General features: G+C 44.6%; 1 protein-coding gene across 9 annotated transcripts in view; it reads left to right on the top strand.

Moving 5' to 3' along the window:
- Nucleotides 1-735: 735 nt before the first annotated feature.
- The window catches only part of CHRDL1 (chordin like 1), a 118,203-nt gene continuing 104,441 nt past the window's right edge, over nucleotides 736-14,497 (top strand). For all 9 annotated transcript variants that reach the window (XM_023249485.2, XM_006943928.4, XM_045050476.1 and 6 more), the window contains exons 1-2: nucleotides 736-902; nucleotides 4,333-4,484. In XM_023249485.2, coding sequence (XP_023105253.1) covers nucleotides 751-902; nucleotides 4,333-4,484 — 304 coding nt within the window. In that variant the 5' untranslated portion in view covers nucleotides 736-750. The remainder of the gene's footprint in view (nucleotides 903-4,332; nucleotides 4,485-14,497) is intronic.

The following is a 14,497-nucleotide window of genomic DNA, read 5'->3' as shown; positions in this document are numbered from 1 at the left end:
GTAAAGGCCCTTTTCATGGGGGCGTTGGGGGGCCCTCTTTGTTGGGAGAAAGCAGATTTCTAACTCGTCCCCTCTCCCTCCACACACACACCCATCTCCACTCTGCCTTGAAGGACACCAACACTTTGCCACTTTTCTAACCGCAGTGTGGATTTGGGAAACGCCCCTAAGTGATAAGCAGCTTGCTGGGGCATAATTTGCGAGGCCAGCTCCTCTGGTGTCCCGCGCACCAGCTCAGGACCCGACCAGGTGCACCCAGAGGGGCCCTGTGCGGGAGGAGAAGAGCTACGGGCTTCCAGACAGGGAAGTCGGAGGGTAGCCGGGGTCTCCGGGGCAGGCGCGGGTGGTGGGAAGCTCCTAGGTGCATTCCAGTGCACAGGGGGAGGAGGGGCCGGAGGAGAGGTGCGGTCCCTTTAAGACCCCAACGCTCGCTTAGCCAGAGGAGGGGGGTGCAGTGGGGGCGCTGCGTGATGGGAAAGTCGCCGGCAGAGCCTCACACTTTCTCCCGATTTCTTAACTTTCGGGCCCCGGGAGCAGAAGTAGAGCCGCCGGGCCAGGGCGGAGACGGGGTGCGGGCCTGCAGCCGCTGCGTGCCCGCGGACTTCTCGCCTGCGCCGGGCGCCCGGCCTCTCCGGCCAAGTGGGGAGCGGGCGGCGGGCGGGCAGGTGGCCCCGGGCCGCCGCGCCCGCGCCTTGGCTCTGCCCCCGGGAGCCGAGCGAGCCGCTGCTCCCTCGTGGTGTGAGGGCGGTGATGTTTTTCCTCCCACCCACTTTTGAGTCCCCCCTCCCCCCTCGCGCGCACTCTAGCTCTCGCCACAACCTGCGAGCCCCAGACCTCGGAGGAGCGCCCCGGGGAGCTCGGAGCGCGTGCACGCGTGGAAGACGGAGCAGGCCAGTGGCCAGGTCAGTGAGCAGTGCCCGATGCCCGCTTCCTCTACCTTCCTTTCCAGCCTTTGCACAGGTGGGGCGTCTCCTGTTGGCCAGAACCGCCCCTGGACGTCCCCCACCCCCGAGCTCCCCCCCGCCCCCCTGCCTGACCTGCCACCCCTACTGGGCTCTCGGGTCCAGCTGCTAGTGGCCGTGGCCCGGCTGGAGGTGGGCTCCAAGGCGCCCGGGGCAGGTTAGGGACTCCGGATTCGAACTCACCACTTGCCACTCCCCGCGGGGCCTGCATATCTCCAGGCTCTGGCGCTTCGGGGAAGGCCACTTGGGTAGCCACCTAAAGGGTTTTGCAGTCTCCCTATCTATCCCCTGAGTCCCGACCCTTCTTTCTCGCTTGCTGAAGTGCCCTGGACCAGAGGGTGATTAATACATGCTAAAGTTAATGAAACAGAGCGGACAGGCGAGAGGCTCCTCTCTCCTCTGGACATCTGTCTCATTTTCCGCCCAGACCACTGGGGTCAGAGCTTGAGACGCTAGGCTCAGGAAGCAACGCAGCCCTGCCAGAGAGCTTAGGGCCTGGAAAGCCTGCCTTCCAGACCCTCCCGGCCCTGCCACTAACTAACTGTGGGAATGGGCAGTTGAGTTCTCTGGGCTCCAGGGTGCCCATTTTGGAGGTGGAGTTGTAGGGAATGAAATGAAATGATGGATAGCAAGGTGTTTTGCAAGCCAAACGCAAGGCATTGTTTGTCAGTCATAAGCAGCAGTGAAGGCAAGGACGCTGGCGGAGAGAGACACCCTGGGTTAGAAGTGCCGTTTTTCTGTGGCAACCCACCAGCAGCGAACTGAGTTTTTTCTTGTTGGGTGGTAGAGTGGGGAGAGGATTTCAGCTGATGGACGTGGGCCCTGAGACCCCAGTGTCTTCTTGTTGTTTGTCAGAAAGAGAATTGCTACCCTGGGGACTGTCCCAGGAAGACAGTGAATGTGAGATTACAAGGTCAGTCAAGCCTCTCTGGCGGATTAAAGAGACACTGTGGGGCGTGGAGAACTGGCTGATGTGCTCATCCCTTAGCCTTCCTTTGGGAATGTCGCTTTGGTTCTCTTCTACCCAGGAGACCTCTTCTGAGAATGTCCAGGCTTCTGACACTTGATGGCCCAGATTGCCTTGCAGTTTCAGCTGGGCAAGGAGCCTCTGGTCCCTTTGCTTGATGCAAATGAACTGTGTGAATGCTTGTTTCATGGAGGCACCTTCATGGATACACTTCTTTAGACACTGACAAGTTTCTCGGTCTCTTGTAAAGCCTCCTCCGCCCACCCCCGTCCCCAGTGTTAGTGGTGGGATCTTGTTTTCTTATTGGCTTTCTTGACCGGGGCCTGGATCCCCCAAAACGTGTGTCTGTGGCCACATTTTGAAGGAACCTGGAAAAGAGTCCGTGCAAGTTCAATGGCACAACAGCCTGTGTGAAGCAGAGAGTTAATGCAGAAATAACTCCAGTTAACTGGGTCAAAGTATAATTTGAAAAATTAAGGACAGTTTGGCTCTTTGCAAGTATAAGAGTCGGCATGTTTGCTGAGCAATGCTTGCTTAGGTTTATTGCTGCAGTCCCCCCAAAAATGTCTTGAACCACATCTCTCCCCCCGCCGAAAAGAAAAAGTTAAAGGGATAAAGAGAAATTGAACGGGGAGGAGTCCTGGGGAAGGAATTCTTCTCAGTTTATATTTCTGCACAGAATACAAAGACAGGGCTTCAGATCTTGTAAATCAAAAGTGAATATTTATAAAGCGATTCATTTTCTGATGTTCTCCATCACAGCCTGGGAGGCCACACAGATGACAGGAACGCCAAAAGAGATTAATTGCTCTCTCGTCACCAACTTTTCTATTTGCTCATAACATTAGTCGGGACCCAAGAAAAGCAAAAAAAAATTCTGAGAGCCGTTTTCTTGCCAGCTTGAGTTATGAAGCAATGCTACTGTTCACTGAACCGCCCCCCCCCCATCATACAAGAAAAATAACCCTGTTGGTTCTTGCATGGGGCGACCTGAAAACTGTGGTTTCAAAACTACCCCCTGAGATCCATATGTGATTGTGATAAATTGGATTTCAGCGGTTAGAAAATCTTTCTCATTTGAAGGCTTGGGGGATAAGCTTATTAAAGTAGGCTCAGAAAGAACTTCACTGGGGTGGGCAGCTGTGTTAAACTGTTCATGGAAATGATTTGCTTCAGAGGGCAGGGACGTTCTGAGTGATTGAAGCTGGGCCACAAGTTCATAGAAGGGACCAAGACATCAGAATCGAGGCCTTTGGGAGGCTAGGAACATGTTCATGATCAGTTCTTCTTTGGTTACGTAGCCGTAATTTCAAGCGGTGGCTTTCAAATTACCCAGACAAGTTCATAGCATTTGAAGTATCTGCATCATGGCCCAAAAACCATTCGGTTCTCCAGAATGATTATGTTGTATTCCTGCCAACTCTTTATACTCAATATTTAGGTTGGCCCCTCAGAAAAGATCAATGCGCTCAGTTCCCATCCGGGGTTAACCCCGGATTGAAATGTGGTGTTTTTTGAACATTTAAATACGTTCAGATCATCCATTGGAACGTTTTTGCAAACTCTAGTGTCTATGGAAATGACCTGTGACTGGATCTGAGCTCTAGCAAATGTTCTGTGTTCTAAGGCTCGAAGGTTTAAGAATTTCCACCCCTTAGACTAGAAATGCAAGCCTCCTGCTTTTCAGAATTATAGTTGCTCTGATGGCCTTTGGCACAGCAGTGTAAGGCAAACACGTTACCTATTTAAATTGGCCTAATTTCCTTTGAGGATGGCCCGTTATAAAGTTCCGTTCCACAGTGGACTTCATGTGAAAGCAATGTCTGAACGGTAAAGGTATTTAACTGCATCCATTTGCTAATTACATCTGTCTTTTCCAACGTAAGTAGCCAAACTGAAGATCTTTATAGATCTTGTGGAGGACACAGGAGAAGTATTATTAACCAATTTGTGCCTCATCGCTGAAGCTAACATGGGTGAACTTTCATTTCAGAAATTGTTTGGGTCCCGTGCCTACTATTTTTATCTTGGTTGCCAAAGTAGCCGTTTTGCAAATCCATTTCCCTTTTCTCCCAAAGAAAATCTCCTGAGAAATCAACTCTAATTCTGTTAAAAGGAAGATTTCAAAATTTATTTTTATTTTTCTATGACTTGCCTGTAAGGATTTTTAGCCTTAGCATTGGATGGGAACGCCTGTTCATCTGCTTGAATTTCCCCCCACGATCTTTGCAAGACCGAAGAGGCAAGTTCTCTTTCTGACACGGGAAAACAACGCTTACGCTTACATAAGTTCTCCAGCATTCCCCCCCCCCCCCCCACCGCGCCAACACGTTAAAAGCTTAAGCATCAGTGATCTCCACCAGTTTCAGAGGATCTAAGTCTTTTTTTCTGCTTTCTCCCCAGGAGCTTGAATATACCGGGCCCTGACAGTTTTGAGTGGCCTCTTGCAGTGACCAAAATGAGAAAAAAGTGGAAAGTGGGGGGCACAAAGTGCATCTTTTCCTTGTTGCTGTTCTTTCTTTTCCTAGAAGGAAGCAAAACAGAGCAAGTAAAACGTAAGTGTCTCCCGTTTAAGAAACAAGATGCTTTCTTGTAATCTCTTTGAAAATGTGGTTATAATCTGTAGGGATTGAGATTTTGCCCTAATGTGGCCATATACCATTATTCTATTATTGGTTTATGCGTGAGTTGATACAACAACGAGAGCTTTGAATCGGGTCGACTCAATTTGGGGCTGTTTTTCTGATTATCATATAGTTTTCATCTCATAGAACACATGACATATTAGCCTGTTTTCCTTTTCCTGTTCTAAACTGTACAAATCTCATTCCATTTTACGTAACTCTAGAAATATCTGACAGATGAGCTGGATTTTTTCCCAAATTTCAGACTCTTCAGCAAAGGTTTTCAGTTTATGAAAAAAAAAATAACACAGAAAAGAAAAAAAAAAGAAAAAGAAAAAGTAAAGCAGGCCCTGCCTATTCCCTTATGCTGAAAAACGAAGAAGGAAAAAACCCTTCACATGAACTGGATTCAGATGAAAAATCCTTTGAGGAAATTGAGATTCCAGGGACCGTGAGCAAATTGGATGCCGTTTATTGAAAGAACGTCCCCGCAAAGCCAGGGAATATTTCTAGAAAGTCAGCGATCCGTGTGATGGGCTAACACATTGGAGAAAGCGGAGTGGCAGGAAGGGGGGATAATTAACCCTCCTTGCCTCCACGTTCAGGAGATTTATGCGTAACTGTTGGCATCCCTGCTCTTGTTACGAGCTTTCTGCTGAAAGTAGGAGCCTCACCTTCTTTGGGCCACTTGCAGCCCTCTCTGAGGTGGACCCTTGCTCTAAATTTGAAGGAAAAGCCCTAGCTCTAGTTCCCCTTTTTGGCTGCATCAACAGAAGCACAAAATGGAGTTGGTCCAAGAGGGGCATTCTCTGCTCCACTGAACTTATTCATGAGAAGGAACCGTGAAAATCTTCTTGGTAGGAGCTGAAGCAGCATCTGAAGCCCATCGCTTAAACATTTATCTCCTTTATCAGCACAAGTTTCATAGATCAGGCATGAAGCTTGCTGACAGGGAGGACGGTGTGTTTCTGCCTCGCTGTGATTTTCATAGTAATCTCAGTCTTCTTCCCGAGACAAGCGGTGCTTTTGATTAGGCTTCTGAGCATGAGTGGCCCGTGGTGATGACCTAGCATGATGGGGACACAGGAGGAAGTTTAGCAAGGCACAGTACCAGCAAGGAAACTTGGATTGGCCTCTCTCCTGTTTTCCTCCAATGACCTCCCTCTCCCTCCAGAAAGCCCTCCTTTAAGTGGACGTGATAGAAAAGTTGTCCATCCATTCTCAGCTCCACTTACAACCCAACTGGGCCTAAAATCCTTGCTCTCTTAGGAAGAAACTTCCCTTATGACCTGTTCGCGATGGCGTGATAGGGGAAGCTTGCAGTTCTTAGAAGACCGTCTCTTCTGGGAGGTCTTCCATAGATATAAAGAATTGAGGAGTACTGTCCATGCAACTTGGAGCTTAATGAACCAACCAAGGAAAAATAGGACTTAGAAAATATTTACAGACCCCAAACTATCACTTTATAACATTTCCTGCTGCCTATGAATTTGTCCCAAGCCCATTGGGTATTCAATTGGTGTCAAAAGGATTATATAGTAGATGGCCTAGGGCATCAGTTCTGTTCTAGTGTTTCAGGCTTTCGGTCAGATGATGAGGCTCATTCCCTGAATGAGCTGCTCAGCATCATTCTGTGTGGCCACACCCACTGTCTCGAGGACATGTACACAGTTATCTCCACTAAAGGAAATCTTAAAGCATATGCCCTCTGTATGTTGTCTCGATACATGCAGATGCACACACACACACACACACACACACACACACACACGAGGCATGCGCAGAGATTTATACGGAAGCTCCAACAATGAGAAGGCAGAAGCAGTGGAAATGTCGGTCCATTGGGGAATGGTCATATAAACCATCTGTGTAATGCGCTGTCGTGCTACCATTGAAAACGTTGCTTATTACAAATTTGATGACCCTACGCAGTGCTTAATTAATTTATTCTGAAATTTCCTAAGTATCCCCAAACTAATAATACTCATAGTACAAAACAATCTGAAAGCACCTGAGCTTTACAAAAAAACGCGTGTCCCTCAGCTACCAACCAGAGGCAGCCATGACTAATAGTTTACTATGTATTCTTCCAAACTCTTTTTCTCTGTATCGTAAAAACCTACGTAAGTGCAGGTTTTGTTTTCGTTTTTTTTTTTTTCTTGGCGATTGTATGTATTGTTCTGTAACCTTTCTTCAGAAGTGGGTCTAGGACATCCTTCCATGTCAGCACATTGCAATACAACAGTACCATATTCTTTATAATGCCTGCATAGTGTCCAGTTGTGTAAGTGTGCCATGGATTACTTACCCATGGTCACTAGCTGTAGACACTTAGAGTGTCTCCAGTTTTTGCTATTACAACTAAGGTGTTAATGAACACCTCCAGGCACGTAGGCAAGTATTTGTGGGGATGTGGGGAGTCCTTTGGTCAAAGTGGGTGTTCAGTGTTAATCTTGGTAAGCACAGTCACATTGTCCTTCGAAGAAGTTGTTATCTATGTATACTCCCACCGTCTGTGTATGAGAGTCCTTTTCGAATTCTTTCCCCACAAGTATAATTACTTTTTGTATCTTGGAGCCAATTTAATAGGAGAAACCATACTTCAGGTTTGCTGCACTATTTTCTTATTCTGGAGTATCTTTGCAATGAGTTTTTAGGATATTTTTAAATGTTTATTTTATCTTTGAGAGTGCATTGCCTATTTTGCAGTTAGGTTGCTTGTCTTCATGATCCATCAAAGCATACATATTAAGGTTTTGTTATTGCAAATCTTGCTCCTGACCTTTTGTGTTCAAAATATTATTTTCCCCTTTTGCCATTTGCTTTTAACTTTATGTTGTACCTCCCCATGTGGAAGGTTTGAATTTTTGTGTGGTCGGATCTGCTATTTATTTCCTTTACGGCTTCTGAATTTCTTCTTGTTTCTTGGGAGACCCTTACCACTCATTCTATTATATTTTCTTGTACTGCTTGCATAATTTGGGGTTTTACCCGTAGTTCTCTACTTCATCTGAAATTTATAGTCATGTATAGTGGGGAGCTAATTTTTTTTTTTTTATCTGTGACTGGTAGGTTCATGACTTACTTTTGCTCATCTTTGTGCTTCTGGAGTTTCCACAATTGGCAAGTATTACTTTAAATTTTTTTTTTAGTGTTTATTTATTTTTGAGAGAGAGAGAGAGAGAGCACGAGTAGGGGAGGGGCAGAGAGAGAGGGAGACACAGAATCTGAAGCAGGCTCCAGGCTCCGAGCCATCAGAACAGACCTCTACTCAGGGCTTGAACCCACAAAATATGAGATCATGACCTGAGCCAAAGTCAGTCGCTTAACTGACTTAGCCACCCAGGCGCCCCTAATATCACTTTTAAAACAAGTATAAAAATCTGGGGAAACTCCAGGAAATGTGTAAGTGTAAGGGTAATAAATCCTCACGTCTCTTCTTGCTGCCTGATGCCATTTTACACAAGGAAGCCAAGGTTTTTGATCCTTCGTGGGTTGATTTCAGTGTCAGCTTCTAGGTCAATTCGGATGCTGTGGAGCCTGTTTCCCTCCTATCCTGGGCATCAGAGTGTTAGGAGGGGGCGTGCTGTTATGGTCAAAGATGCTCACTCGGTGTAGAATCTGAAGAGGTCTGCAGAAAATGCTGCATTTGCAGAAAGCTGTTTTCACAAGGAAAGTTAGGGGTGGTTGCTGCCACTTCCTAATAGCTGATTAGCCGTGGTTATGTTTCTGTCACATGAGACGAGAAAGGCTCAGGAACCCGGGAAATTCTGATGGTGCATTGCAATGGACGAAGGAGCCATTTGTGGCTTCTATAAAAGTTTGTTACTTTCCAGAATCAGCAAGGTTTGAGGTCTTTAGCTGGGGAAGAAAGTCTTTCTGTAACTCCATTATGCTCTGTTGTTAAAGTTGTCGTCAAAGAGGCCCGGAAACTCTTTTGAAGTTCAAAGGAGCGTGACATTGAGTGCATAATATTCATGCAAATATGGGACAAATGAGCTCAAGAGTTTGCCTCTTCTGGCAGTTCTAACTTAGGTAATGAACTATTGATCAAAGTAGGTGGAAGAATTGAGTGTTAGGAATATTCAATTATGTATTTCAAAAGGGCCTGCCTGTGCCAAGTCTGGCAAAGGTTCTGGGGAGAGAGAGATTGTTCATGTATTTCATGGAGTCCGTTCCTGCTTTCTAAGGTGAGTTAGCTGGAACTTCTCAGTCGTTATTTCTCTTCAGGAGAAAAGATTCCCCACATTCATATATTGTAAAGATGGGCCTCCTGTGGTGCCTGCCCGGAGCTTCTCTGTTGTGAAAACCAACCAGAGAGGTTTGCGTTTTCCTCTTCCAGATTCTCTCTTGGACATTTGAGGTGATGATTGGACAGCAGAAAGAAGCAAGGCAAAGAGTAGACCCATTCGCATCTTTGAAGCTTTTGTAGTAGAAGTGGGCGAAAGAGAGAATACTTTACATTTAGATACCTCGATGCTTTCCACAGTACATTCTTAATTTTTTAATGCTGGGGGTGCCAGTGGGGTTGGGTGTGGAGGCTCTGGTGTTATCCTATTTTTTTTAATTAAAAAAAAAATTTAATGTTTATTTTTTGAGAGGGAGAGAGACACAGAGTGTGAGTGGGGGAGGGGCAGAGAGAGAAGGAGACACAAAATCCGAAGCAGGCTCCGGGCTCCGAGCTGTCAGCCTGGACCCCGACGTGGGGCTCGAATTCATGAACCGCAAGATCATGACCTGAGCTGGAGTCGGATGCTTAACCGACTGAGCCACCCAGGCACCCCTCTGGTGTTTTCTTAGATCCTAACCCCCACGCCGTGACTTGCTTATATACCTTGGGAAAGTGACTTAACTTCCCCAGCTGTACTTTCCTTATTACTACAAGAACAGGAAATCCTACCACGATGGCCATCAGCACAGTCACTTGGAAAATAAAGGAGATCGTGTACACTGAGGGCCCTGCGACAATCGCTGGCACAGTTAGGCTTGAATGAGAGGTAGGTCTGAGAGTAACTCTCTTGCAATCCACATGATATTATCCCTTTAATTTTTCAATGAGAAACTTGAAACCCAGCGAGGTCAAGTCCAAGCCAGGACCGGAACTAAAACCCAGGTCTTCAAATTCCGTGTTCTGCTCACTACCCCCCAGTTTGCCTCTAGCCGTTCTCTGGGGAAGCCAGTTCATTCTTTTGAAGAGAAGTCCAGTCCTTTGCACATGGCAGCCACTTAACACATAAGAGATGATCCAAAGGAATGAATAAGGAACTTTGTAACCAGAATTCCTAAGAGAGGCAGTTTACTATTTGGGAGTTAAAAGGGACTAGCACTAACATTATTCAGGAACCTAAAATGAGTTAAGCCAAAGGAAATTTGTGAGGAAGGTTAAAAATATGTGCCTTTATGTCCATGCTTCTGAGATTTCCCTGACTTCTCAGTAGGATTGGAATGTCCTCAGAGTCCAGTGGAAAGAGGACTGTGCTTTAAATCAGGAGACCTGGTTTCTGGTCAGTTCTTTTTGCTTGCTGTGTGGTATTGGTTGAGTCATTCATGGTCTCTGAACTAAAGAGTCTCGACTTGTAAACTGAGGATTCTTGCTTTCTGGATGGCAGAGTAAAGGACACCAGGATAGGCACTGAGGAGGTGGGACAAGGGAGAACAGGGCTCTGGCTTTTTAGGTGCTTGGAACACACCTGGAGTTTTATCATTGTCGCAGAGCCATTGCAAAGAGTACTATTTGTTTAAGATTTATAACCTGCCTGCATCTAAAAAGGTTAGATGCAGGTTATGTATGAAAGCATAGTTGCAAAGCTAACATTTTTAAAGATGAAATAAAATAGAGCCCCTTTGAAGAATGTAGGAAGAGTAGATGTTTTTAACACCTGGTTTGGTACATTAGAGTATTCACACTCTAAATTTGGCTTGTGCTTCTGGAAAGATAAAAAGAGGGGTTTGGGGGCTGTTGGCAAGAGAAAAATTACAGTTTCATCTACAGTGATTGTTCCCACCTCCCACCCACTCAGGCAGTATTGATCATGGGATGTTTGAATAAAGCACATTTGGATAGTACAAGGATTCCATCTGTAACCTTGGTTTCAGAGAAGAAAGAATGGCCTTTCTTCATTGACTCTCTGTAAAGGAAGAGGGCAACTAGTAAATTATAACTCAATAAAGGTCTTTCTGTAAGTGCTAAGGCAATGTGGTCCAGACACTTTAAACTTTGGATGATCTGGACGTACGTAGACTAAATTGTCAATTACAAGGCGCCCTAAGCAAGCTTTATATTAACGTGATTTTTTTATGATTTTAAAATAGTTGCTCAAAAAAAGCTAAGTCACCTCTGAAAAATAAGAAAATAAAATAGATTCTCATTGTTAACATTCATTAAATTTTTTTATTGTTTATTTTTAAGAGACAGAGAGAGACAGAGTGTGAGCTGGGGAGGGGCAGACAGAGAGGGGGACACAGAAGCAGGCTCCGGGCTCTGAGATGTCAGCACAGAGCCTGACGTGGGGCTTGAACCCACGAACCTCGAGATCATGACCAGAGCCAAAGTCGGATGCTTAACCGAATCAGCCACCCAGGCTCTCATTGTTAAGCATTCAGAAGACACATAAAAATAAAACAAAAGTCACTGGTAGTCTCAGCGTGTAAGGAAATAGCTAATTGGTATATACACTTCTAGTCTTTTTTTTTTTAGAGCATTTTCCCACAATGCTTTTTTTAAATTTTATTTTTGATAGAGACAGAGCACAAGTGGGGGAGGGGCAGAGAGAGAGAGAGAGAGAGAGAGAGAGAGAGAGAATCTGAAGCAGGCTCCAAGCTCTGAGCTGTCAGCACAGACAGAGCCCGATGTGGGGCTCGAACTCACAAACCAAGAGATCATGACCTGAGCCAAAGTCGGACACTTAACCAACTGTGCCACCCAGGCGCCCCAAGTCTTTTTTTTAATGCTCAGCTATATGTGTGTATTTTCATACATACATGTTATTTTACAAAACAAAACCCTGCCTTGGAACCAGTTTGGTTCATTATGTCACTTCACATCTGATTCTCTAAAATGCACCTGTAATGGTGATATATCCCATTCGTTTGAAGAAGAAAGCTGGGCGTTTGAGATATCTGTCTGTGGCAGGGCATGCAAAATCGATTCTGTTGTGACAAGTTCAAGAGCACACATCTTGAATTCTTGACCAAATAGAAAGCAAACCTCCTTTAGCAGACACTTGTGCCGCTGAGGTGCTGATAGGAAGAACAAACAAGAGCTTTGATTTTTACCCAAAGTCCTGGGCCAGAGGACATGTAAGAGATGATTTTTGCCGGAAAAATATTCAGGTCAGGTTTTACTGGGCCAAGCAGCTTTTCTGTGTAAAAGGGTCTCCACGTGGCCTTATAGTAGGGACTAATGAGAATACCATCAACTCCCAGTTATCCATGCTAATGGGAGCCTAGAAGAGAACAAGAAATCGAGATTTCATGGAATATCTCCAGTTCTTATCGTAGCCAATGGTGTGGTCTTACTCACGGTCAAACCTCTTGAAATATAAGCTCTTTTCTTCTCATGAGCTTACCCACCTGCTGGCAGACAATTGAAATGCCCCAAGGCAGATAGTGGGAGGGCCGTGATGGGCACAGGCTGCTCGATAGATATGCATTTGAATTAATTTTGGGAAAATGATCTGACAAGTGGGAATAGGGTAATTAACCCCAGATACACAGGAAGAAGCTGTATATATAGGATGGAGAATTTGCCTTCTTCCTGGCTTTTCTTTTTCACTGGCCTCCATAACCTGGAAATGAATTCTTAAAACTCTGAGGAAATCTCATAGAGACTTCAATTCCAGAAACCCAATTGCCAGAGAAATAGGAGACTTTTGTTTTCCCTGTAGCTACTATATCTTGTCTTGCCCTTCTTCCATTCTGCCTCACGTCTAATAAATGAAAGAAATATTTCTTCCTTTATTTTTTCGGCCTTATTACAGTGTAGAGTAGCCTTTAACAAAATAATTAAAAAGGAATCTGTTTACTTGACTTGTCTGCTCCTATAACAAACAGCAGAGATTCATCTCTCTTTACACTGTATGTGTTATAATAAAATAAATATTATTAGAATACTTGCATGATGATGTGTCTAGAGTAATAGCTCTTATCAAAAACAGTTCTTAAGAATGTTTTCTTGCTTTTAGATCGGTGATGAAGATATTGACCTTTTGACCTAGTCCTGGGCGCTAGACAGCAATGATTGGGCAAAACGTCAATGGCATAGTGGCACATCTCTGTTATCTACTTTTTATCATTGTTTCTGTGAACAGGGGCCCCAAAAGTAGCAGGGATGAGGGCCAGCCAAACCATCTGAAAAACAGCTATGATGCTGCAGGTTGAAGGTCCAACTCAAACGTTAACTGCAGTTCCTTTGGGACCAAGTTCTCCTCGCAGATACCATTAGTCAGTGGGAAGTCATGTATTGTCCAGCTGGTATCTGTCAGCTACTGGCTAGTGATAAGCTTACTGTACTTGCCTGTATCTTCTAGAAGTTAGTGAGTCATCATCGTTTTAATAAAATCAGCTCATGTGTGCGTCTTGTCCAAGATGATCTACTGGGACTTGAGGTGTGTGCAGTTATGCTGCACAACTCGTTGAATTTTCCCCTGGGGAATGCCAAAAACTTTGGAAAAGTTTAAACTTAGGAGCATGCACTGAAATTGACTTTTATCATCACTTCTTAAGATTGATAACTGTTTGGCATACTCCTTGAGAAATCAACTGTAATGGTGCCAGCCACTCAATCCTAGACACCCATGGTAAAACAGGTCTTCGAACTTACAGGGTTTACTTTTGTTCTGTGCTTGAAAAAAAAATCAGTGCTGGTAATTGCAGAAGCTTTGTTTAGTGACTCCAGCGGCATTACTGCTCAACTCCTTGTCTGCCTCCAGTTCCTGAATTTGCTCCTTCCACGTGTTTGTTGGTTTCTATCTGGGGCATAATTGGCCAAATCCTATATTGCTCAGATAATAGGAACAATGACCCTGATGAAACACTATTATGTTTGCAGTTAAGACCAGGTTTCAATCAGAAGTTAGTGTTTGAGAAAGATATTTTCATCAAGAAGCATAGTTTGTAAGACACTGGTACTGTCATATGGAAGAAATGCCATTTGAGTATTATGAAGTTTAAAGAGAATGAAAAAGGACTTTCCCCTGGGCTAATCTATCTTCCCAACTAGATTTCAGACCCCTTAGCAGCATGGGTACTATTTTTTTTTTTTGCCTTGTAAACACATTTTACAAATTATTGAAGTATAATTAGCATACAATGTTATATTTGTTCCTCGTGTACAACATACTGATTCAGCAACCACTGTGGAAAACAGTATAGAGATTCCTCAAAAAATTAAAGATAGATTTACCACATGGTCCTGTAATTCCACTACTGGGTGTTTACCCAAAGAAGATGAAAACACATTCAAAAAAAATATGTACCTCTCTGTGTATCACAGCATTATTTACAATAGCCAAGATATGGAAGCAACCCAAGTGTAGATGAATGGATAAAGAAGATGTAGAAAACACACACACACACACACACACACACACACACACACACCAAGGAATATTACTCAGCCATAAAAAAGAATGAGATGTTGCCATTTGCGACAACATGGATGGACCTACAGGGTGTTATGCTAAATGAAACAAGGCAGACAGAGAAAAACAAATACCATGTGGATTCACTTACATGTGGGATCTAAAAGACAAAACAAGCATGGGTGCTATTTTACACATCGTGCCTTTAGCACTGCAATAGATACAAAAAATGCATAATAAAGTCGGCCAGCTGTACCAGTTTCTACAGTCTATTTCGTTATAACTTGACTTTACCATGGACAACGTCTGATTCTTTCAAAGGTGATCAAAGATGTTTCAAAGGTTTAGTGGAAGGGTAATTTG

Source organism: Felis catus, chromosome X (assembly GCF_018350175.1).
Source record: "Felis catus isolate Fca126 chromosome X, F.catus_Fca126_mat1.0, whole genome shotgun sequence".
NCBI classification, from domain to species: Eukaryota; Metazoa; Chordata; class Mammalia; order Carnivora; family Felidae; genus Felis; species Felis catus.
Note: the sequence above shows the minus strand (reverse complement) of the source record. Positions and strands in the feature narration are given on the sequence as shown.